The 24,910-nt window shown below is 44.6% G+C and overlaps 1 protein-coding gene across 2 annotated transcripts in view; it reads right to left on the bottom strand.

Moving 5' to 3' along the window:
• Positions 1-310: 310 nt before the first annotated feature.
• xirp2a (xin actin binding repeat containing 2a) overlaps positions 311-24,910 on the bottom strand; it is a 59,096-nt gene continuing 34,496 nt past the window's right edge. For both annotated transcript variants that reach the window (XM_083937891.1, XM_083937892.1), the window contains 8 exons: positions 22,361-22,518; positions 13,302-13,439; positions 12,121-12,207; positions 11,865-11,934; positions 11,401-11,504; positions 1,669-10,849; positions 545-678; positions 311-450 (listed from right to left, as the gene is read on the bottom strand). In XM_083937891.1, the coding sequence (XP_083794017.1) occupies positions 584-678; positions 1,669-10,849; positions 11,401-11,504; positions 11,865-11,934; positions 12,121-12,207; positions 13,302-13,439; positions 22,361-22,518 (9,833 nt within the window). In that variant the 3' untranslated portion in view covers positions 311-450; positions 545-583. The remainder of the gene's footprint in view (positions 451-544; positions 679-1,668; positions 10,850-11,400; positions 11,505-11,864; positions 11,935-12,120; positions 12,208-13,301; positions 13,440-22,360; positions 22,519-24,910) is intronic.

Raw genomic sequence — 24,910 nt, forward strand, 5'->3', positions numbered from 1 at the left:
TCATTCTCCTTTAATGCAGGCTTCATAGGGTGATTAATAAGGTGTTCATTCTCCTGAGCTGAGTCCTCCTTAGGGGGCCATGATGGCTTAACCAACTTCAGCTCCTCCTCTATACTGAAGGATTTCTTTGGAGAATCTGATTGAGGAGGCCACACTACAGAAATCTTAGTTGTGAGCGTTTTGCTTTCATCCTCTGATCTTCTCATGTCATTATCCTGAGCGACTGGTGTGCTCTGGGCAGAGGAATACCTGGGATCCATGACTTTCTTTTCAGGTGACGGCGATTTGATTTTTGTCTTTTCAGCTGAACCCTCCTGGTTCTTATTATTCCATAATTCTTTGTGTGGTTTCTGTCCAAATCCCTCATCATAATTCCCTTTGGATTTGAACAGTTGCGTGTAGTGGGGCTTGCAGTACATTCGTCCATGGAGAGAGGCATAGTTACCGAGGCTATTTCAAAGAGAAAAAAAAGCAAGAAAACAAGAGGTTTAAGTAGTGTGAAGAAAAAACAAACGCACGCTTTTGCTTTGCGAAGTTGCTTCACCTTAGTTTGCCTCTGCAGTGTTCACAGCGAAAGCAGATTTTATGGAAGTTTTGTTTGTCTGCGATCAGCGATTCCATCGGGTACACCCTCTTCCGACACACCCTGCACAGTTCGGACTCTGGAACTCGAATTTTCTGCAAAGAAACAAGGTGACACTGTTATTTACAGGGTCTTCAGTTCCTTTTCACTTTCTGGAAAACCCCATTTTATTTGGTTCAAATCATAGGCAAAACAAATCTGTTCAGTTGCTACACTTCTAATTGGTTAATTCCAATCAATTGCTAGTGTTTTCCGAACCTTATTGGCTTGTGACCCCTTGTGGGGGTTAAAGAGACCACTTGCAAACCTGCAGGTTTGGAAACACTCACCAAGAGAGCGTTTTAAAGTGAGACGAATGAGAAATTAATTTCTATTTACGGAGGTTTAAATGGAGCTATTCCAATTTTATCTATAATTGCTATCAAATTACAGAGCTCTTTCCAGGTAAGCGACAATATTATTAGAACTAAAAGGAACAAACAAACTTTAATCCTTCCAGGTGTTAGAAAATGTACTGCAATGTGATTAGTATTGGCGTTCAAATTGCAATTAATTGTTTAAAACAAAATGTTTGAAGGTCTGGGAGCGATTTTCATAATTACTCCGAAAGCTTCGACAACTTTATTTTGAAATTCACTTCATGAACACGGGATGAAAGATGAAGCCTTATCTTCACCTAAAGAATAAAAATGAATCAAACTGACTGTGTTTGTCTTGCTAGTGCCATTTTAAGCACTCTGCATTGCACACTAAGGCCCTGAGAAATATGAGTTCAATATGTTGCCAGCTTCACACATCATACGCATTAATAAGAAACGCCAAAGTGCAACCTGTGAATATTAAAATCTGTGAAACAGACAGCAACTAAAACCGTTTGCAGCTCCACTCTTCATGTGAATGTTTCAAATAAAAGAAAGCACAACAAAGGGGAAAATCGTGCCTTGTGAATAACAACGTCAAAACAATGTTAATACTTCTTTTCTTTCCACACAATGCAGGCGATGCCTCAAACGTCTCACACACAAAGCATGTTAAACACACCGTCAGGCCGGTTTAGTATCCTCATGCTCCGCAGCTCGCTTTACCCGTCACGAAAGTCTCTTGCTGGTGCGTTACGATCTGCGAGGTCCTCTGCTCCGTGACACTGAAACCAAGGTTCTGGAAAACTCCTTGGCTCTCGGCCCACGATTGCTGGAAGTTTCTCAGCAGTTCCTCGCTGGAGGCCTCGGGGGGCACGGGGACTGTCGGAACCGCGCCTCTCACCACGTCGGCGTAGGACGGAGGGTTGCCGCGGGTCAGGGAGCTCTCGGAATGCATCTCGCTCATTGTCTCGCTCATCACGTTCCCGAAGTCGTCGATGCTGCAGAATTGCTCGGTGACCGCTGTCGTTTCGGAGTGACCCACTGGCTCAGAATGGGCTGATTCGGGTTCTCTTCTTTCTATTTGTTCTCTTAGCTCTCGGGCGGCCTGAGAGCTGTGCTCCCCCGTCTCAAACACATCCTTTATCGCTTTGACATTGAATGACGGGATCTCGTCGGGCCTCGTTGCGTCAATCTCTGCGTCCTCTGTATCGCTCCCAAGCCTCTCCGTGATGACAATAGGGTCTTTTCTGGAGTAGACTTTTGGTTGTGGGGATTCAAATCTATTCACCAGCTTAGATAGATCAACTCTCGGGAGATCCTCTTTCAGAAGGTCGAAAGTCACGGCCTCGGCCCCTTCCTCGTTGTCGGGTCCCAAACGCTCGGGGATATCGATGGGATCCTTCCGCAAGTACATCTTGCTTACCTCTGCCTTCTGCGCGTCCTCAAAGAAAGACTTTTTATCCCTCACAGTCGTCATGGAGTCCACCATTTCAGCGACGTCCGCCATTCCTTGCTGATCTCCCTCTACGGGAGTGTTCCTGTCGCGGAACGGGGAAGGTTGCTCTCGTTCGGCCGCGGTACACTCTGGCACCGGCATAGGAGGCGGAGGGGTCGTGCCGCGGGAAAGCTTGGAGGTGGTATCCCTTAGTTTCATCAGCTTCTCTGAGCGGCTCAGGGTGGGAGACGGCGTGGCCCTGCTGAAGGTAGATGTGGGCGTGTATGACTTGCGAGGAGGAGGCGGAGGTGTCCCGACTGCCTTGTAGGGCGGAGGGGAAGGGGTCACTCTTAACGGCGAGTCTATTCTCCTCGACTCAATACTTATAAAAGTGGGCGAGGGGCTGCGGATGCTCGCTAACGGGGAGGACACTCTCTGATCAGCCGCCTCAGCCAGCTCCTGATGCACTTTTCTCTCTTGAAGTGACCTTTTCTCCTCCACCACTTTCCTTTCACTCTTGGACGAGCCGATGCTGATCTTCGATATCTTTGTGGTCCCGCCGCTGAAAACGTCTGGCTTCGAAGGGGCTGGCAGTTCTTCTTCTTTCTCTTTGCCCCGCTTTTCCACAGCTGTCAAGTTTTCCTCCCAAAATGTGAGCTTCGCTTGAAAATTGTTTTTCAAATAGGCCATCATCTCTTTCAGCTTTTTCTTATTTTGCTGTTTAGCAATTTCACCTAAATTCTTTTTCTCATCCGAGCCCATCGCCCAGTCAGGGAGTTCACTTATAATCATCCTGACAGCGTTGGAGTCTATTTTGCTTGGTGTGCCCTCAAGCTCTTTGATTTGAGCGAGCAGCCTCTGCATTACATTACATTTCTCCCAATCTGTGATTTCTTCAGAATGAGCCCCGTCTTTATGGGCCGTTCTGCCCGTCCCTTGAACAGACACATCCTTAGGCTCACCTTTAGACTTCCCTGCTTTGATTTGCATTTTATTCGATTCTGCCGCTTGTACCTTTATTTGTTTTTGCACCTGAACAGCCTCTTTCCTCTGAAGGCGTTGTTGTTGCACCACACTCTCAGTCACAACCACCTCCTTGTGTCTTTGGATGTGCTCTGCCTTCACGCTCTGCTGACTTTGGGAGACAGACACATGGCCTTGATGAGTTGCCCCAGATGTTATCTTAGTCACCTTAGGCATTAAAGCAGTAACCGACGGAGACAGCTTTACTTCAGTCTCAGTCTTTTGCACCTGCTTTCCCTTTTTCACGTGAACCTCCACTTCAACTTCCTTTGTAGGTGGGGTCAAATGACTCTGCTTCTCATTGACCTTTATTTCTGTTTTCATCTCAGTCCTCGCTGACGTCAGCTGGTTGCTTTTCTGATGCACTTTTGTTTCGCTTTTCTGCGACACGTGACTTTTCTCCTGCTGCGAATGCGTTTCGCTTTTTATTGCGCCGTCACATTTCTCTTCTTTCTTCTCGGTCGGCATCTTGAAGGTTTTCACCTTGAAACTTGGAGTTACCTTTGGAATTTTAGTGGGTTGAGAGGGACTCATTTTCCCATCCTGTGTCAGAGGCGCATTAATATTCTTTACATCTTCGGATTTCAATGTGACCGCACTGTGGCTTTGAAGATTTACATTTTGCTGGACAGCACTCTGTGTGGCGGTGATAGACCTGGTGCTGGATTTCTTAATAAACTGCTGCTGCTCCGTGACGGAAGAAGTGACCACATTCGAGCATGACTGGACTTCAATATTTGAGGCCTCGCGATTGCACTGGGTAACAGAAACAGTCCTGGGTGCAGTTTCACTCTTTTTAACAATGTCAGTTGAGGCGAGCACTTTTTCTGAGGAGTGCTCGCTGGCAACATGATTTTTATCTAAGGACGCATTTGAAGATCCAGATGCTGATTTCCTATTTACCACTGAGATCAATGGCTTGCTCAAAGGGATCTGGGAAGGGGCTTTCTTGGCAGGCGATATTTCCTCTTTGGAAACAGTCTTAGCTTCTTCTGTCTTTGCTTTTGTCGCTTCAGTGGCCACTTCTCTCTCTCTGTTCTGTGCTGCGGAAACAGAAGAGGGTATATTAATTGGCGGAGAAGTGGGAGATGTGACATTGCTCCTCGAGGTTTCTTCTTTCTCCATTTGTTGCCGGTACCTTTCCTCCGCGAGCATGAGAGGGGTTTTAAATTTGCGGGCGTAAGGTCGAGGCTTTGCTGCTGGAGTGGGTTCAGGAGGTGGAGGCAGTTTAATAGGAGGTGGAAACACTTTTTTAGGCGGCTTTGGGCTCTCATTTGGTTTCGCAGCTGGGATGCTTGGTATTTTTGTTGATGACACTGCTGTTAATTCAGACTGAATGTGCTTGCGAGTTTCAATCTGTTGAATCGTTTCCTTTTTCACTTCCTGAACTTTAGCTTCCTCCTTACGCTTTGTTGTTTCTGCTTGATCAGGAGGGTGCTGAGGTGGAGGTGGAGGTGGAGGTGGTGGAGGAGTTGGTTGCTTTATCTGCCATTTGGGTTTAATTTGTATGGGTTGTTTCTGTGTTTCTGGTTGCTTCGGCACTTTGAATAACGGCTTGCCAATGGGTTTGCCAATGGGTTTGCCCAGCTTTGCGGGCGGAGGTTGAGGCATGACATTCAGCTCTTGCTGCGAGGGAGGCGGAGGAAGAAAATCTTGGCCACCCACAGAGGGTGGAGGCGGAGGAGGGGGAGGAAGAGGGAAAAATTCAGGCTCCGACTTGCACTCCATGGGAGGCGGAGGCGGCGGAGGTGGAAGGTCGCTGTCCTGCCTCATGATAGAAGGGGGGGACGCTGGGCCCTCCAGCACCGGCGATGGCGGCGGGGGGAGGGAGAGCTCCGACTCTGAAGGTGGAGGTGGTGAAGAAGGAGGAGGGGGGAAGTGAATCTCCGGCTTCGCCTTTTGTATGACGCCTTTCCCTCTCATGTCAAGGTTGCGATAATCACTCTTGATATTTTTCATGTTGTGCGTTTGCTCCGTTTTTTTATGAGTGACCGTTTTCTCCGTCACTGTCGTCTGCACCTGTTTGATTGTCTTCGTTTCACATATTTGCTTTTTTGAAATATTGGTCTGTGATGTGTTTTGCGCCTCTTTCATCACATTCACATTCGCTGCTTTCGTCTCTGTTTGATCATTATTAGTCATTTGTTTATGTTTTACCGCAATAGGCTTTGGAGCTTGTATTTTCTGTGGGGGCAGCGCTTTCTGTTTCTGTTCTTTCATGCTTTTCTGTTGAGAGGCCCCTGCTGTATTGTATGTTTTGGCTACAGTGACAGAGTGGTCCTCTTGGGTTATTACCTGTGTTTTCACGGATTTGCTTTCGCTGTGCCTCTGTGTGTGCTTCTGTGACTCACTGCTCTGAGAGAGCTTTTTCACAGCGGGGGCTGAATTGACTGCTGCACTCTCACTCTTGGCTTCATGTAAGCATTCATGCTCCACTTGCTTTACAGTTAATGGATTTTTCACGGGCACTTTTGCTTTCTTGGGGGGATGTGTGCGTTTCAGATTTGAATACTGCTTCCTTTGCATTAGATTCTTTATTGCTCCTTGAACGTCCCCTTTCACAACTTCCTCTTTTTCCACCTGCGTTGTCTCCTGTCCTTCGTAAAGACATTTTATAGATGTTTTCACGTCTCCTTCAATGCTCCCCCTGCGCTGCATTCTGGAGGAAGTCGTCGGCTCGAGCAAGAGCTGGATAGTGCCTTTAACATCCCCTTGCTCGCTCACTTGATGCTGGTAAATCTTTTTCTCACTTGTTGCCTCATGCAAACTTTGCATGGCATTGTGGATGTCTCCTTTGAGAATCTCCTCTTTTTCAATCTCTTTCACAGCTTGCGTTGCTTCCTCCAGGGACTTTAGGGTCCCTTTGATATCACCTGGCACTAGATCTTCAACACTCGCTTCCGTATTGGTCGTCACAGATTTCTCCAGTGACTCGAGAGCACCTCTGATGTCTCCCCTGACGATTTCAGGCTTTTCCATTTCTTTGGCTTGATGCTGGGCCTCCTCCAGAGACCTCAATGTAGTGGGTATGTCTCCCTTCACCACCTCCTCTTTTTCTATTACCACTTTCTGATTGATGGCTTGGGTCAGTGAATCCAGGGCTGCGCTGAGGTCACCTTTAACAATATCCTTTTTTTCTAGATTTCTGTAGGTGACGGCAGGCTCCGTCATAAAGACTTGAACATTGCTGTGCACGTCACCAGGAACTATATCGTCCTCTGCCACCGTGCGACCAACGTGCTGCTGATTCTTCTGCAGCAAGATTTTCGTCTCTTCGACGTCACCGCCGATGATATTCTCCTTTTCCACCTTTTCCTGAGTGTCATCGGGTCCGTGCTGAAGCTGCTTCAGGTAATCCAAGGCTCCCGACTCAATGCATGTGGAGTAAAAGCTGACGTTACCCCTCTCCGTGTCCCCCACCTTTATCTTTTTAGAGTCTTCTCCTCCTGAGTTCGAGAGAAGACGATGAAGAGTTTTGCTTACGTTCCCTTGAATGACATCCTCTTTCTCCATGCTAGTGCGCTCCCCTTTATTTAAGAGGGAATAGATAGTCATCCTTACATCTCCCTTCTCATCCTCTTGAATCAGTATGCCGCGTTTGGATGAGCCCTCGTTTTTGAGCAGGTTGTTTACGGCCTCTTGAATGTCGCCGCGGACAACTTCCTCTTTCTCTACATTGATTCCCCTTTCCTGATTGAATAGCTGCTTCACCGTGGTGTTGATGTTGCCCCGCTCCTCGCTGTCAATAGTTATCCCCCTTTCAGCGATCTCCCTGCGGTTCAGGAGGTTCATCATTATGTTGCTCAGATCCCCTTTGATTATTTCTTCTCTTTGGATTTGTGGGGCCTCCTGGTTCATGAGTTTGTACTTTGCCATACGGACATCGCCGATCTCGTCCGCCTCAATAAGAACACCTTGCGAGTCCACCATTTTCTGACAGTAAAGCTCCTCAAGTGTCTCTTTAATGCTTTTACCTATTATTTCTGTCTTTTCCATGCTGCTCTCATTGAAATCATGGAATGGAGTGGTTTCAAATAGCCATGTTGTTGTCTTTACATCGGCCGGTGGGATTTCCTCCTTCGTAACGACAAGCTCTGTGCCATCAGTCTCTTTGATGCTGTCGAGGGGCTGCTTCTCAAAGAGCCACACTGACTGTTTGACGTCGCCTTTCATTACTTCCTCTTTTGTCACTCTCTCCATGCCGTCATACTCGGCGCCTTCGTCGCGGATCTCATCAATGGCGCGCGTTTCAAACATCCACGTGGCAGATCTGACGTCGCCTTTTTGGATTTCGCTCACGCTAACCGTTCTGATGTACTTTTGAGACATCTCATCGGTCTCGAATCGCTGCGTATTTGTCTTCACATCCCCGCCTTGGATATCTGCGACTGTTTTTGACCTGACTTTTATTTCCTCTGTGATTTCATCCAGAGGTTGCGTCTCAAACCTCCACCTTGCAGAGCTGACGTCTCCTTTGTTGATGCCTTCCTCAGTCACCGCTTTAATAACATAGACCTCTTCTGTATCTCTAATTGAATCCAGAGGTTTTGTCTCAAACTGCCACCGAGCCCCTACCACATCTCCTCTAATGATTTCTTCCTTGGTAACTGTAGTAACTTCATGATAATGGCCCTCTTTGTCACAGATGGCATACAGTGGCTGGGTTTCAAACATCATGGTGTAATTTTTCACATCCCCCTTCTCTACTTCATCTCTAAAAATACTAGTGAGTTTAGAAATATTAGTCTCAGTGGACTCCTCTTTAATTTGATCCAGAGAGTATGTCTCGAAAATAAAGCGCCCTTTGTCGACGTCACCGCCCTGAACGTCAATCATGGTGCGACTCTCCCTCACCTCTGTGGAATCGTCGTGGATGGCATCAATTGGCTGATGCTCAAACATCCAGGTGCAATTGACCACGTTTCCCCTTTGGATTTCCTCGGCCTGCTGCGTCTTCAACCTCTGCATTGTTTCCTCGGAGGTGGAGCTCATAATGTCCGAGGAGCGATTCTCGAAGATGTACTTCATCCTGGAAACGTCGCCCGAGTCAATGTCGATTTCCGTAACCCTCCTGAAAGAACTGCTGTCCTCGCCTGTGATGTTTTCCAGGTTCTCCGTTTCAAAGAGGAAGCGGGCCAGTCGCACGTCTTTTCCTTGGACGTCCTCTTGCTTCACTGTGCAGGTTTTCAGAATGGTCTCGGATTCCGTATGGTCACGTATGTTATCGAGTGTCTGGGTCTCAAACAGCCAAGTGCACGTTTTGACGTCGCCTTTTTGAACTTCCTCGACGTCGGCTTCGCTTTTTTCCTCCTTTTCATACAGAACATCCATCGGTTGAGTCTCAAATAGCCACCTGCAAGTCTTAACGTCTCCTTTCTCAATTTCGATAGCTTCTTTAGTTTTATGTTCTTCATCCTCAAAATGATTGACGCATTTAATGGCATCAAGCGGTTGAGTTTCAAACAACCACTTGGCGGTTTTGACATCCCCTGACTCGACCTCCTGCTTGGATATACCTTTTATGATCTGAAACTTATTAATGCTTTCATCAAACTCATCAATTGGACGTGTTTCAAACATCCATCTGCAGCTGCGAACGTCTCCCTTCACAATCTCCTCACGCCTCACCGTCTTCACCTCGTGGTAATGACCAGAGCTGTCTTGCATAGCGTACATAGGGGTAGATTCAAAAAGAACTCTGTTGGATTTGACAGATCCACTTGTGACGCCTTCAACTTGTATTTTCTGCGTTCCTTCACACTTACTTAAATCCATACTTTCAAACTTTTCCTTATAGTTGGTCACATCTCCTTTGTCAAAAGCGTTGACGTTCACAGTTCTTGTAATCTCCTTCTTCTCCTCCCTTATATTCTCCAGTGGCTGGCTCTCAAAGACCCACTTCTGATGCCTCACGTCGCCCTTTTCTTCTTCAGATGCAACCATTTTCTGCAGTTTTCCCACTTCAAGCAGCTCTTTCAGATTTTCCATGGGTACTGTTTCAAACAGATGCCTGGCAGATTGAACGTCGCCTCCGACTACTTCCTCTGAAACTAATGGTCTAGCGTTTGCGTTGTCTTTCAGAGTATCCATAGCCTGGGTCTCAAAAACCAAACAGTGCTTCCTCACATCAGCACCGATGATGTCTTCCTTTTGCTTCCTGGAACTCTCCCATTCCTCTTCCTTAATGGTGTCGAGAGTCTTTGTCTCAAAAAGCCATCTACCTTTGTTCACACCGCCTTGAATGTTGTCCTCCATCGATATACCAAATATCAACTTCACCATCGCCGGGTCTTTTTTTATAATATCCAGAGGCTGGGTTTCAAACATCCAGCGTGATGTCTTGACGTCTCCTTTCTCGGTCTCCTCCCTGCGGATGGTGGTGATCTCCAGCATCTCTCCTGAATCCCCCCTGATGACACACATGGGCTGGGTCTCAAACATGCGGGTGGTTGTCTTCACATCCCCTTTGATCTCTTCCAGCTCAGACTTCAAGTTCAGGAAATGGCTCTCCTCAATGGTTTCTGTTTTACCAAGGGAATCCAGATGCTGGGTCTCAAAAAGGTATCTAGCGGTTTTCACATCTCCGCCGGCGATGCTTTGGGCTGCGACGACATCTGTCTCCTGCTCGTCTTCTTGGTAGATCTTATTCAGATAGTCAAGTGGCTGCGTCTCAAAAAGCCACGTAGCTGTGCGGACATCTCCTCTCGCGAGTTCAGTTGATTTTAGCGATTGCTCGGTTAAACCGGAAGCCTCTGTCCCCAGAACGTCCATGGGCTGAGTCTCAAACATCCAGGCTGTGTGTCTGACATCTTTGCCAGCGATGATTTCCTGTTGGGCAATATTCGTCGCCTCGTCCTCATCCGGGGTGTCATCCTTGATCGTATCGAGCGGCTTGTTTTCAAACATCCAGCGCCTGGACTGCACTTCGCCTTTAAGGATCTCATCCCATTCCACGGACTCTCTGTCAGGGCTGGAACAATTACTCGAGCCGTTGCCGTCATTTTCAAACATATAGCACGCCTGCTGGACGTCTCCCACCGTTTCCTCGCTTCCTAACTCATTCTTTTGCGCTTCGGTGAGCTCGCTCAAGAATTCCTCTTCGATGTTCTTGCGGACCTCTGGATGAATATGCTTGCAAAGGCGCTTCAGCTCAGCCGTGCTCTTGTGTTTGAAGTACTGCTCCTTAGAAACAGCGTGCTTATGTTGGGACGCTGTCTCCTGAGCATGGGAAGAGGCGTTCTCATTGGTTTCCTGTAACAGGTTGGATGGCGGGGGAGGGAAAAAGTCTGTCGTCCCATAAGCCGCCGATGAGGCAGACGCTACTGATGAGGCAGTGGCAGTCTTTAAGGTGGAGGAGGTGGAGGAGGTGTCGTAGCTTGTCACGGTTGAAGCTTTGGAGGACTGATTAACCGGTGTCCATTGGAACTGGTTGAAATCCATATCAACCTATGGTTTGCATGTGGTTCAAGGAGAAAGGGATAGTGAGGGTCGTGTTGAAGTTAGAAAATGTAGAAAAGACAGTTTTGAAGTACAAAGAAATTCAGAAAATGAAGTATGACCATAATCATTATAAATCTCATTTCTATGACTTGTGCATCCGCGTAAAATAAATTTTCCAAATCCAGAAGCAGCAAAAAGCAAACCTTATTTGGATATAAATGAACAAAAACAGACACATCTTCAGTGTGCCAGACCCAGAGTCAGTGTTCTGTCTAATTACTGACTTGATTGAAATATTCATTGAAGATCATTTTATCTGCAGTAATGTGAGTTCTCGTTCTAATCTGGTTTTCTCTTCTGACACTGAAAAAAAAAAAAAGTTTCAGAAGTTGGCTGTGTTTAAATTTTTTTTTATCCAATCTAATTTATTCTTTATCAACTCATCGCATGGGCAGTTTTCCTCTGATTATTCCATGACGTGGCCTCATCTTCATACTCATAACTCACGAAAAAAAGCCAAACTATCATCTATTTCCATAAACAGACAACATCATTACCTTAATTTCCTTGGCTGGCGCGGCTTCTTCAATCGTTCTTTCGTACTGCTGCTTCAAAGCCTGAGTGGAAACCTTTGGTAGGTCCTCTCCTCCGACGAGCATAACTGAATTAGACAGAAGAAGAAGGCTGCCTCATTAAGTCATTCGCACTGAGGGAGCTCAGGGGGATTGAAAAGAGAAATAAATCATTTCATTAAAAACCTGAGTAGTTTTCATTTTCTAAACCATGCAGCGGTGATTGCCCAATTTCCACATTCCAATATTTTACCTTCCTGACTTTGCCCTGATTAGATTTGCTGCTATGCACTGAATAGAAAATCATCTGCACTCCAACTCATTTTCATAGCTCATCCCTTATTCCGCTGTGGTGGGAACAATCATTAATATACAGGACACAAGCAGGGCTGAGATTAAAAAAAGAAAACTGCTGCAAATTACTCTACAAAAGCCATGAGCGGAATAACCTGTTTCATTGTAATGGTTCCCGTAACTGGCAGCCACATTGTTCTGGTGGACTCTTTCATCATGGGTCACCTGTGGAAAAAAAACCAAAAACATTAACACTTTACTGCAGCCTCCGACTGTTTTCAATCGACGAGAAGTTAAAGCCTTCAGAGCACAGAAAGTGTGACGGAAAGTGCAGAAATAACCAAAGAACTGGGTTTATTAGCAGCCTGTGAGGTGCTCGCCGTGCGGCTGTGTGACAAATGGTGAGCGTACCTCTTGTTGATTGTGAAAGAGGGTTGTGGTGGGAATGACCTCTCTGGCACTGCTTCTCAGTGTCACCTCCGAGGAGCTGGACATCTCCTGTCAAATGCAGAGAAGTGGAAATGTGGAAATCCCCTTTAACACTGACAATACGTGCACAAAGACACACGTACACACACGCACACATGCTCCGCGGTCTCATCACCTCCTGACTGTTAGCTGGGAGAAACAGATGAGTGAGTGATTTTTACATGGCGGAGAAGCTTAATAATCCCCGCCGTGGCCTGCAACAAATGTTTCCCATTACGGAGCTGCTTCCTGGGGAACTGTACGTTTAAATTCCACTAATCGAGGATTTCAGTGCAGGAGAGAAAAAGCAATAAATTCAATAAACAAAACTACAACTATCAACCATTTTCCTCCAGTGAGATTCACACGATTGTACTTGTACTCGATGCTGTTAACTTGAAAGATATGTGTGGGGCTGGGCTGCTCTGTACTTCTGAAAGCACTTATGTCAGAATAATAATATCTTCCCTGATGTACAAGCAGTTTGAAAACGACAGCTCAGATATTACACCTGCGACGGAGAGCCTGAGCACAGAGTGCTTTTGCGGCACGCGCGCGATAACTCGATCAAACAGACACCTCCTCTCGCAAACCCCTCTGTAATATTTAGCATTCAAGGTCCTCGTGTGCTCGATGAATCCACTCTGCTTTCCCGCTTGAGCGGACGGGGTGGGGGTGGGGGGGTGGAGGGGGTGTTGACCTTACTTCCACTGAGATCCAGCCAAGTGCCAGGCTGCTAACGTGTTCTGGCATTTTCCTCACGCACTCGATGACAGCGCCACATATTTGAGCAAAGTTCAAGGTGACCCCTTTGATTTGACCTACGAGAATGCCCCGCAGCCACGGCAGGCAAGTTTTTCCAATAAAGAGCTACAGTGGAATGTAAATCATTTAGTAGTGTTCATAAGTTTCTCACTATACGCGGAGCCAGGCAGCCCAGCGGTACTCTGTCTTCCAAATCCTGTTGACTAGGAGGAAGAAAAAGGGCCCTCTCTTGTGTTATCCTCACGATCTCTAATAATTACTTATCTCTGGAGGTGTTGTGTATTTAATACCTGATGATGTTATCACTTCATGCTCACTGCACAAAGCTGTTAAGCAGCGACGGGCGATTCCTGTCTCACCTGGACGGTTCTCTGCTCGAAATGAAACTGGGCGACGCTGGACTGAGAGGACGAAGAGGCGAACTCCTGGTGCTCGAACTGTTTCTTCACACTGGCCAGGCCGCCGGGGAGCGCGCAGGCCTCCGACTCATCCATCGCCTGTCAGGAGGAAAGCGCGGAACATGAAATACACCTGCAAATCAATCCGCACACATGTTTTAAATGAAAAGACAATGCAAACCTTCATTATATGAGATTTACCTTAGTGGATTTGATGTGTATGCTCTCATTGATTGTGAATATGTTCTACATTCACTTATGCTAATATTGAAGTGATTACGCTGATGCTTTTGAAAGCAGTGTAGGTGTTCTTTTGGAACGTGACATGAATGCAGTGATTGTTAGACATTATTATCAGTAGAGTAAGATGGTTTATTTACAATACTTAATTCAATTTTATCGTATTTATAGTGCCAAATAATAACAAAAGTTATCTCAATACTATATATATAGAGTAGGTCAAGACCCAGCAATTCCCCCAGGAGCAGCATGCACATAGCACACTGCTTACAGGGTTTTTGAGGCCACACCTCCTACATTCAATTCAATTCAATTCAATTTGATTTTATTCATAGTGCCAAATCATAACAAAAGTTCTCTCAAGACACTTTATATATAGAGTAGGTCAAGACCCAACAATTCCCCCAGGGGCAGCATGCACATAGCACACTACTTCCAGGGGTTTTGAGGCCAAACTTCCTACATTCAATTCAATTCAATTCAATTCAATTTTATTCATAGTGCCAAATCATAACAAAAGTTATCTCAAGACACTTTATACATAGAGTAGGTAAAGACCACACTCTATGACTTATTCATGATTAACAGAGACTCAACAATTCCCCCATGAGCAGCAACAAGTCGCACCTAAGGTCCACTTAAGGACAGTGGTTACCAGTATAACTTCTCCACTATTAAAATAGAGCAGCGTAGGCCTGCCAAATTAAGCTATGGGCAGCTCACACAGGAGGGTGGTTTATTCCTAATCAAAAGAGGAGTTATGTTTGACCGATGTCAGCCATGCAGTACAATGTGGTAAGCTAGCTCTTGCGCTCGGTCTGTTGTTGACTACTTCTTTTTTAGCAGGGCCGCACAAAATATTCCCCTCCCGATCCGCACTTCTCTTCGGCAAAGAATGATAAAGGGATGACATTATTTTTGCCGATGGGTTTTTTCCATTGGAGTTTTTGCAGAAAATAAGCTCTGTGGCTAACAAACGTGGATCGCACGATGGTGTGGTGGGTAGCACGGCCGCCCCACACCGAGATGAATGTGCGTGTGGATGGTTGTCCGTCTCTGTGAGCCCTGTGATAGACTGGTGTCTTGTCAAGGATGTAATCTGCCTCATGCTTAATGTCAGCTGGGATTGGCTACAGCCCCCCAAAGATAGTTTGTTAAGTTATTTGGGAAGAGGCTCCACTCCTAACAAAGGGAAAAACGAAACTGAAACTTATCAGAGATCCTTTATTAAATCAGCTAAAACAGAATTGAACAAACTTAAATTCTTTCTTTATTTTGTTGTGCCTTAAATCTTAAAGTGATTTTTCTGTCAGAGAACAGTATTTGGACAATTATTTCAAAGACATTTTCTGATGCTGAGTGTAGCTCATTGTGTGAAACACTGATTTACACTGATTACTGCTGTATAATTGTGATCCTTCTGTCTGGTGATTTTTAACACCTTTTAACACTGATTCATTTATCCATGTGGGGATTGACCTTTAATACGCACCTAACCATTCAATTGTCTGATTAAACACCAACTGGCACGCTAATAAAAGAGCATTGAGGCAATCCGCTACAGTGTGTTGGAAATACATGAAAACCATGATTCCTTTCATTTTTTGTCATTGCCTTTTCTAAAAACCTAATCAGTATGGAGGATGCATACCCCCCCTGCGCTACAAGATCTGGGTATGAAACTGACTATTTGATACAAATATCTCCTGTTGGGATTGTCAATTACTTTCCTAATAAAACATTTATAGGCGTCTGCATATATAGCTTCTGGAAAACAGCAATATATGAAGAAGCCTGCTGCTGTATGCAGGTGTGTGTGTGTGTGTGTATGTGTGTGTGTGTGTGTGTGTGTGTGTGTGTGTGTGTGTGTGTGTGTGTGTGTGTGTGTGTGTGTGTGTGTGTGTGTGTGTGTGTGTGTGTGTGTGTGTTGATCACATACACTCGTCACCTTTCCTTTCTAATGCAGATGAGGGGGATAATGCAATTTGCAAGTTATCACAGAGGAGTTCAGGTCAGTGACATCTTATGGCCTGGCTCCATGTTTTCAATATTTTACTACTTCTGGGTACAAAAGCTGCATTGGTATAACATGAAATGAACATCTCTCATTTAAAATGACTGTCATAGGCATAACGCTCACTGAGCATTCGTACTGGTTTAAACTGCAGAGAATCTAAGATGTACTGAATTAGCAGTAAATATACACTGGAGATCATAATTAGAGAACAAAATAAGAATACTTGATTTATTCTGAAATGTCCTTTTTTTGGTTCTTTTTTAAATAACCAAGGCACTTCAACAAAAACCTTTATTTTGTGCGGCCGGTCACTGAAGTTGGGAAGGTTGGAACATATAACTTTTTATATAACTTTAAATATACAAAATATACAACTACATAAAGTCTAATTACAACACTATTATATTCAAACCCAGTATCCAGCCATTGAAAATTCACCAAACAAATGCACCCCATACATTTTAATACTTTTCGTAGTGGTACAAACACAATGTATATTTTTTTTAATTAGATGTGGGATTTTTGGGGCGGCCGGTGGAACAGTGGTAAGAGCGGTCACACCATAAAAAGAGGCTGAAGGTCTCCCCCACCCTCTCTCTCACCCCATTTCCTGTCCATCTTATATAATAAAGGCTTGAAAAACTGCCAAAAAAAATCTAAAAACACCAAAAGTAGATATTTTTCTTGCTCTCTATATTATTAAATCATACTACATGACTTTAAAATCAGCATTTGAGTGTGTTTGCAATAATAATAATAATAAGAATTACTTTATTTATCCCACAACAGGGAAATTGAATTTTTTCACTCTTATTATTAATCATGTTACACACACACAGGCCCGAAATACACACACATGCACAGACAGGACCTATACATACAATTAAGGAGAGATGTTAGAGCGAGGGGGCAGCCAGTGACCAGCGCCCCGAGCAGTTGGGGGTTCGGTGCCTTGCTCAACAGCATCTTGGCACCTCTCCAGCCACCAGTCCACACTCCATACATGGTCCACACAGGGACTTGAACCAGTGACCCTACGGTTCCCAGCCAAGTCACCTATGGACTGAGCTACTACCGCCCCCAATAGTATAATATCATGAAGTAATTATTAGACTGCATTATGGCTCTTTTTTGTAGTATGCGTAATGATTATAGGTTTCTTTTGTACGTTACCTGTGTGCATCCGTTGGTATTATGACACCATCAATAAGGTAAAATAGATTTAATGAATTTGTCCAATGGTGGTTCTTTTAATCATTATTATGTGCTACAGCCATTAATAAAAAGCATCAGACCACTTGTGGTGGTGCTTTACAGTGATGTAAGTGCAGCATGAAAAGCACTCCGCGTTGTGTTTACACACCTCTCATCTGTTCTGTAATAGCTGTAAAGCTTGGCCTTGAGTGGTTTGTTACTTTGCAGACCTGTGACCAGCAGTTAATGTACTCACTGAAAATCACCGCTCATAAAATCAAGTTACTCTGCTTACTACTTTCAACTATTGCTGTTACCAGTTTTGTGCCTGAACACGTTCACTGAACTGTAGTTCATGAACTGTAGTTCATGAACTTGTTCATATTTTGGTGACTGAACGTACTGTATTCTGCCTGATGAATGTTACTGTGAACGCGTTCATCCTGGTGTCTGTGAACGACACGCTCTCTCAGTTTAACTTTGTTCTGTAGGGCGCCTGATTTCTATACAGCCTTCCAGGGGAAACCCAGGCTAAAATAACCCTTAATATGGGTAACACCTGCCACCAGTGTCTCACCCAAAAGCATGGAGGCTACAGCAGCATGGAGGCTACAGCAGCATGGAGGCGACAAATCAGCAAGGAGGCGTCGTGTGATCTTTTAAATGAGTTGTATGACAAGTTCGGTGAGGATAGGAAACACCTTACACTTCTGTGCAAACCTGACACGGCACATTGAACTGAAGCACCCGGCATTTCAAGGTATGTGCAAGACAGTCGAGACAGTTCCTCGACCCAAATCCCATTAACTGCGTACAGTAGCGGCTCCGCTGTCATCTCCCAGCCACAGCTGGACAACCTGGTGGTACAGTGTACTGACGGAGACCTGCAGCCTTTGAGTAAAGTGGAAAGCCCAACTTTCATACACTTCATTAAGGGTGACATCAGTTAAAAGTTATAACTGATAAAAATAACTGCTCTCTGTGGTTCTACATAGATTGTGGCAATAATTCTGAAAACTAAAAGCTTGCAGCAACATATTGAATAAAAGAACTATGAACTATTTCGTGTAGAAAGTGAATTTTCCCAACACTGGCTATTACAGTTTTTCCCGATTGCTAAGACGCCCTTTTTAAAAACGGTTAACACAGATCTCAAAGAAAGACAGAACACCGGACTAACTGTGTTAAACAAAAGAAAAACATCTCGTCACAACTGATGGAAAGGACTTTCATAAATATTAATTAACCCGTGTGAAGCTCGTTTGCACAATTCTTCAGTCAGCAATGAGGAACAAAGTTTGTCCGCTCTTCGTTTTGTTTTGCAGATATTTCCACCCATAAGGTTTCTTTGGTCGCTCATACGTTGCATTTTATTACAGCATTTTGGAGTTTTCTTAAAAGGATGGAAACAAGATTCTAGTAGATGACTGTTGTGGTCCAACCAAAGAGAATGACACGGAAAACCCATCTTTGCTGTAATCTGTGTGTTCTTCGCTGAAAAGTTTCAACAAACACAGGCAAACAGCTCCAACTAAGGTTGAAGCGGTTCGTGTCGATCGCTGTGTTTTGTATTTTGTTGTTTCATTGAAAGAATATAATCTTTTAAACACAAGTTATTGTTTGATGCTAACACACTGTTTTTCTTTTTAAAAGCCATTGAAAACAGAATAATGGCAAATACAGTTCTGCAGTAGCCAGATTGAAACATATAAAAAGAATACTTAGCAGAATATTTAAAAAATAATAAAAAACATAATAATTCCAAACATAGCTGATTGGAAATTCATCTAAAAAAAGAAGAAATAAATTGTGACCAGAACCATAATGGTGCAGTTATTATGTGTGATTATAGCGAAGACGTTGTTTGCTTTGTAATTGCCATTACTGCAGTCCTGTGATTTCAAGTGAAAATGTCTTATTCTGTAATGAAATACGGATTTATGTGAAAAATCATTCAAACATGAAAGATAAATGTTGTTGTGCTGTCAGTGTTCGGGTCCGAAAAGCTTATTTTGACACATGCGTGAAGTGTTATGGTAGTTTGAGTGAGTTTTGGAGGTGAGATCAACTGGTTGGTGTGAAGAGGTTTTAAAAAAATGACCTCAATACTGACCAATGCTTGTTAGCAATTGAAAGTGTCGAAAGATTTTTCATTTAGCTTTAAATCCATGAGTCACTTTCATGTAAAACACAGCATGCAACTGTTGTGTGCCGTCATGAACAGAGACTCCAGAAGGTGGCAGGTCGCCCTCTGTAAACACACCACAGTGCGGCTTCATGACTGACGGATTCAAGAGCTGAAGGTTAGGCTTGAATTACTGTATTTAACCTGTAGACTTGGAGGATCCATCATTTAATGAATCTTAACAGAGGTGTTGTAAAAATCCCCGGTTAAAATAGACCCGATCTTAACTAGTTATTATGACGCAGTGTTGGACACATGAAGCTCAAGTTTGAACTGTACAAAGCAACGTACAAAGCTATATGACATTCAAAACGACACCTTTGCACCTGGCTTCTCTCTTTTCCTGTGTATCCGACACTGCTGGGGATTTAACGCCTCAGACACTCGCCTCTGTCACAGTGGTGAAACGTTAAATCAGGTGCAGCGGATATTTGTACACTGAAAAAATATGATATCAGCAATTAAAAAAAAAGCTTAAGTTTGTATCTTAACATAAATATAAATGTAATTCGACACTTACATACATTAAATGAGCCATCGAGACGTGTATAAAATATTAACGGAGATAAAAGCGGCCGAAATGGGTTTTCTCAGGAGGGGGGCTGGAGTCTCCCTTAGAGAGAGGGTGAGAAGTTCAGCCATCCGTGAGGAACTCGGAGTAGAGCCGCTGCTCCTTTGCGTTGAAAGGAGCCAGTTGAGGTGGTTCAGGATCATCTAGTAAGGATGAACCCTGGGCGCCTCCCTAGGGAGGTGTTCCAGGCACGTCCAGCTGGGAGGAGGCCTCGGGGAAGACCCAGGACCAGGTGGAGAGATTAGATCTCCACACTGGCCTGGTAACGCCTCAGGATCCCCCAGTTAGAGCTGGTTAATGTGGCCCGGGAAAGGGAAGTTTGGGGTCCCCTGCTAAAGCTGCTGCCCCGCGACCCGACCCAAGAAAATGAAGATGAGTGAGTGATTGAGTGATATCCCGGTGACAGCAGGACTTGGCTAACATCGATTTGCATAGGGCATTACGGTGAGTCGAAACCCGCGGCTGCTGCCTTGAGGACCTTCGGCCTCTTTCCGTGGGGCAAGTGCTCTAACCACTCAGCCACCGGCAGCCCCTAAAACGCCTTTTTTAACCACTAATCCTGCTCAACATAACACCAAACCTCTGCAGTAGCACGATAAGAGTCCCTGCATATAAAACAAAGCACAAACACCCGGAGCTTATTAAAAGAGTGTTTTGAAAGACTTACGAACTGGCCCCTGTACCAGCTCCTCTCATAGTAAAGTCCATTCAAGTGGATCACCAGAGTCAATCCCAAAGGAATGAGCCCATTGGTGCTTCGTTTTCTGTGTAGGGACTCTTCTACATAATAATCTGATGCAATAAAAAAAAAAAAAATAAAGTAGATTTTGCTCCTCTTAACAGGAATGCCTTACAATACCGACAAATTGAAACCCAACACTCAATTTTCTTTTATTCCTTTTCACGCGCGCTAAACCAGCTTGGACTTTTAGTTACTAGGGAACAAGCTTTTATGTGTAGTAGCCGTACAGCGCAGCACGGCATGGGGGAGAAGCAATATTCTCCAGTACGTAAGTCTTTGGTTTAGACGCGGCTGCCTTACTGCAGTGGCCTTGGCTGACTAACTGAGCACACAGTTGAAATACTAGGTTCATAAAGTGCATGCAGGCTCTTCAAAGCTGCTGAGGTTTTTTTTTTTGTTCTTGATAATGACATGTTTTTGTGTTAAATTAAAGCTGTGTGAGTTCATCGGAGTCCACTGCATAATGTACTTTTTTCTCTGTAGAGATGCAGTTTAAACTACTCTGACATGGTGATGGATGGTTTTGTTCACTGCTTCTTTTTTAATAAGGCGTGTGTGTGTGTGTGTGTGTGTGTGTGTGTGTGTGTGTGTGGGTGTGTGTGTGTAGCTATCCTTGCTTGTATGTTGCCTGCGCATCCATACACCTGTTAGGCCTGAGCAACATTGACAGTTAAATTAGCACATTATGTGTAGAAGTACTGAGGTCTTTAACAAAGTAAATGCACCGATACAACAATGCAAAAATACTCCATTGAAGACTAAAAAAAGTATGCATGTGTTCAAAATCTTACTCAAGTTAAAGTACAGTAATTTCTATCAACAAAATGGACTGAAAGTATCAAAAGTAAAAGTGCTGGTTCTGTAGAAAATGAGATCATATATCAACGTATTCTCATCAACAGCTCAGTATGATATTGTATGAAACGTTCTGCACAAAAATTCGTATGATATCTTACAAAAGAAGTGGACTGCCAGGCGACGGCGGACTGGAAGTGGACCGCAAAAGTTGCTTTTGGTGTTGATTAGGTTTAAAACGACTGTTATGTGACTTGGTTAGGATTAGAAAAAAGGTCGTGGTTTGGCTCTGTACGTCTGGGACATGAACTGAAACAGGAACCTTACCCCACCTCTCCTGCGGGAGAAGTTCCTGTGTTTTTGGGCCCTTACACTGACCAAACCGGCCTCCTTCAGCAGAGATTCTCCAGCTTATACGACGTCCCCTGCTTTTAATATGTGCAATACCGACTCAATAAATATGCGGCATACAGTGTATTGATTTCCTCACTAATAGATACATGGAAAACCAATTACTGCCATTGCATTTTGTTGTTCTATGTATGGAAAGTGCATGAGAACGGCCTGCATATATTACAGTATTAGATTATTCATATCAATGCATCTATCATTAGGTGATTTATTCCAGTGGTTCCCAATCTAGGGGTTGGGTCCCTCCAAAGGGTCACAAAACAAATCTGAGGGGTTGTAAGGTGGTTCATGGGAAAAGATGGAAAAATGAGTTCTGCTACACAGCTTAAAACTCATTTTCTGTTTTTTTATGGTGGGAAATATTGGATACTTTTACTTCTGTTAGCCTTTAGCAAGAGCATGCAGAGGAATAGTCTCTTTTGTGGAAGTGCTCACGACTCATAGCCATCTGAAACCTAACAAGGAGCCGAAACTAGACCCAAAAAACTTTGAAAAAAAGAAGAATAATTTGGAAAAAAATGCTGAAATAGTAGCCCTTTATGAAATGACTATTACATGCTTTCCCCCTGGCCCCCATTCGCCCTCTAGAGGTTTGGTTTTCCCATCCACTACTGAGCCTTGTGACACTTTGACAAATAATGCTACCATCCCACCAGAGCCCAGTGGCACCCACCCCCTTTTTCCCTGTTCGACGAAATAGCAGGGCGCTGTTGAGCGACAGCAGATTTATACTTTTCAATGGTCATAAACATCAGCAATGCCGCATTCATAACTGAATCCAAACATGTCCGCCGTCTCCCTGGCTGCCTAGTATCTCCTCACTGTCCTTCTCTCCTTACACACCCATGTGAAAGTGTCTTCTTACCGCAGCAGAGGAGGAACTGCTGGTTTCTTTTTTGGACACGGCAGCCTGATACATCGCCAGCCGCTCTTTCACCGACACCGGCTCGTCCCCCTGGTCCTCGGCGCTCGCGACCCTGTCCTCAGGATGTCCTGATGTGGATCCACCCGCGCTGCCTGCAGCTATACGAACGAGGAAAGAAAGAAATCGTCACATAATCACACTCAAGTTACTTGGAAATGAAATTAACCAACGTATTCTCATGAACAGGTTCGTACGAAAAAGTTATGCACAGAAATTCGGAAAAACGCTGCAAGAAAAAAGACGCTAATGGCCAGGATGTCGACCGCTAGAAGCCGCCGCTGGACTGGAAGTTGTTTGGGACAACAACGAACGAAAAAAAGTTACATGACCAATTTTAGGCAAAACAAGGTGACGGTTAATAACTGGCATGAAAACCAGAAAGGTTGTGGCTCGCAGATCAGTCTGGTAACCTGCCACAGAGAAAACTTGGAGACGGTTGCCAAAGCGACCGAACCAATCAGCGTTGGTTTTGAGGCGGCTCGAAGTGTGACGCAACGAGAAGAGACTGCTCAGTGTAAACAACATGGCAGCTTCTGCGGATGAGATTAGTGCAAGCCGCTCGCTAACTCTTTTTTCTCTTGGATCCTTCTGTTGAATATGAACTGGGCACCTGAAATTGTGCCTTTTGATTCACGTCACACAAACGGTAAATATCCTTAACCGACATGTTGTTTACTTTCTGAGCTTTGCGTCGTTGCTGTTAGCACGTCATACGCTTCGTTGATCTGATTGGTTGATTTGGCCCCTATGTTGGTGATAGACAGATGGTTTATCCAATCAGCAACCAGTATTTTCGCCCCTTCCCAAAAGATCTCCAAACGAGAGTTCCCAGATGGATATGCAGCGCAAATGTTCATTCATTCATCTTCAACTGCTTATCCTGGGGCCGGGGTCGCGGGGGGGCTGGAGCCGATCCCAGCTGACATCGGGCGTGAGGCGGGGGTCCACCCTGGACAGGACGCCAGTCTATCGCAGGGCACATAGAGACAAACAGAGACAGACAACCATTCACACCTACGGGCAATTTCGTAGAGCCATCTAGCACGAGCATGTCTTTGGATTGTGGGAGGAAACCGGAGAACCTGGAGGAAACCCACGCAGACACGGGGAGAACATGCAAACTCCGCACAGAAAGGCCCAGGCCGGGATGCGAACCTGGAACCTTCTCGCTGTGACAGTGCTAACCACTACACCACCATCTGGCGGAGTCAGGTTAAACTGCCACCACCCGGGAATGCTCCCTCTGCTGAAGTGTGTTTTAGGAACTATCCACCACCCCGACCACCAACTCCACAAGCAGCGAGTCTCTGCTTTATACACACTTTTCTTTGTTATATGTACGAAAATACAATCACCCCAAATTGACACATGAAGACATTACTGTAAGAAACGAAAATATTAAAGCCATTTTTTGCTTTTTTTCTGATCATAACTGCTTAAAAACCCCCAGTTCAATAAAAGTATCTGAAATAAAGAATCTCTACACTTTGCATGTTTCAACCCAGAAGTGGCTCGCGGCAAACAATCCACAACAAATGTTGACATGAACACCAAAGCGAAATCCGCATCAATTACATAGCACAACTTCATGATGCTCCACATTGCTCAGCACATCCCTGCGGATAGCCAATTAAAGAAGTCCTCTGATTTTACATTTGACGTTTCTGTGCTACAAAGCATCATTAGGAAGCAGAGAGGGCTCCATTAAGGCTCAGCATACACCCACACTGGACCTTTTAGCTCTTGGCATGTTCTCTCTCTCTGGGCAGCAACAATGTGGGATGATAGAAGACCCTAAATAGAAATGATTCTCTCTCATTATATGCTCATGCTGTAATCTTTTGACATTTTGAAATCCTCCTCCTTATTTGTCTTCCCACTAGATCATTACATATTTTCTCCACATGCATACATACAAGTATAACCAAAGTAGAGTTCAGTATGAGTTCTACTTCAAAACTAATTGAAAATTCTCATAGCAGTTGCTTTTTCATAATAATAGATTGAGTTTATATAGTGCTTTTCAGCCATTTTAAATGCATATGGGTCCAGTGAAGGCCCTCTTGTTGCTGTGGTATTATAGAGCTTAGTGTGCTTAGTGGTATAGTACATACTGTTCATGGCTGGCTGTGCAAAGCAAGCTGTCTTAACACCTCCCTTATAGCCTAACTATGAATACACTGGCTTGATATAACCCTCTCCTTTTATCCATATCGTCAAAATGAAGAATGCAAACTGCCACTGGTTCAGGGTGGATGCTAGGCCGTGGTTATTGTTGTACGTAACTGGCATACCGCGCACAACGTCCACACCAAGTGCCAACCTCCACGGCTGAAGAATGGAAGTGCCAGTTCCTCGAATGGCCACTTGAAGCTGGCTCCAAAAGCGAGTCAATCCCTGTAGACGTCCCATGTTCAAGTGCTTAACTTTAAAGTAGAAAGTACAGCCTAGTGCGAAAAAACGATTTTTGGTCTTTAAAGCTAATTTTTC

This window comes from Echiichthys vipera (genome assembly GCF_963691815.1).
Source record: "Echiichthys vipera genome assembly, chromosome: 23".
Lineage (NCBI taxonomy): Eukaryota > Metazoa > Chordata > Actinopteri > Perciformes > Trachinidae > Echiichthys > Echiichthys vipera.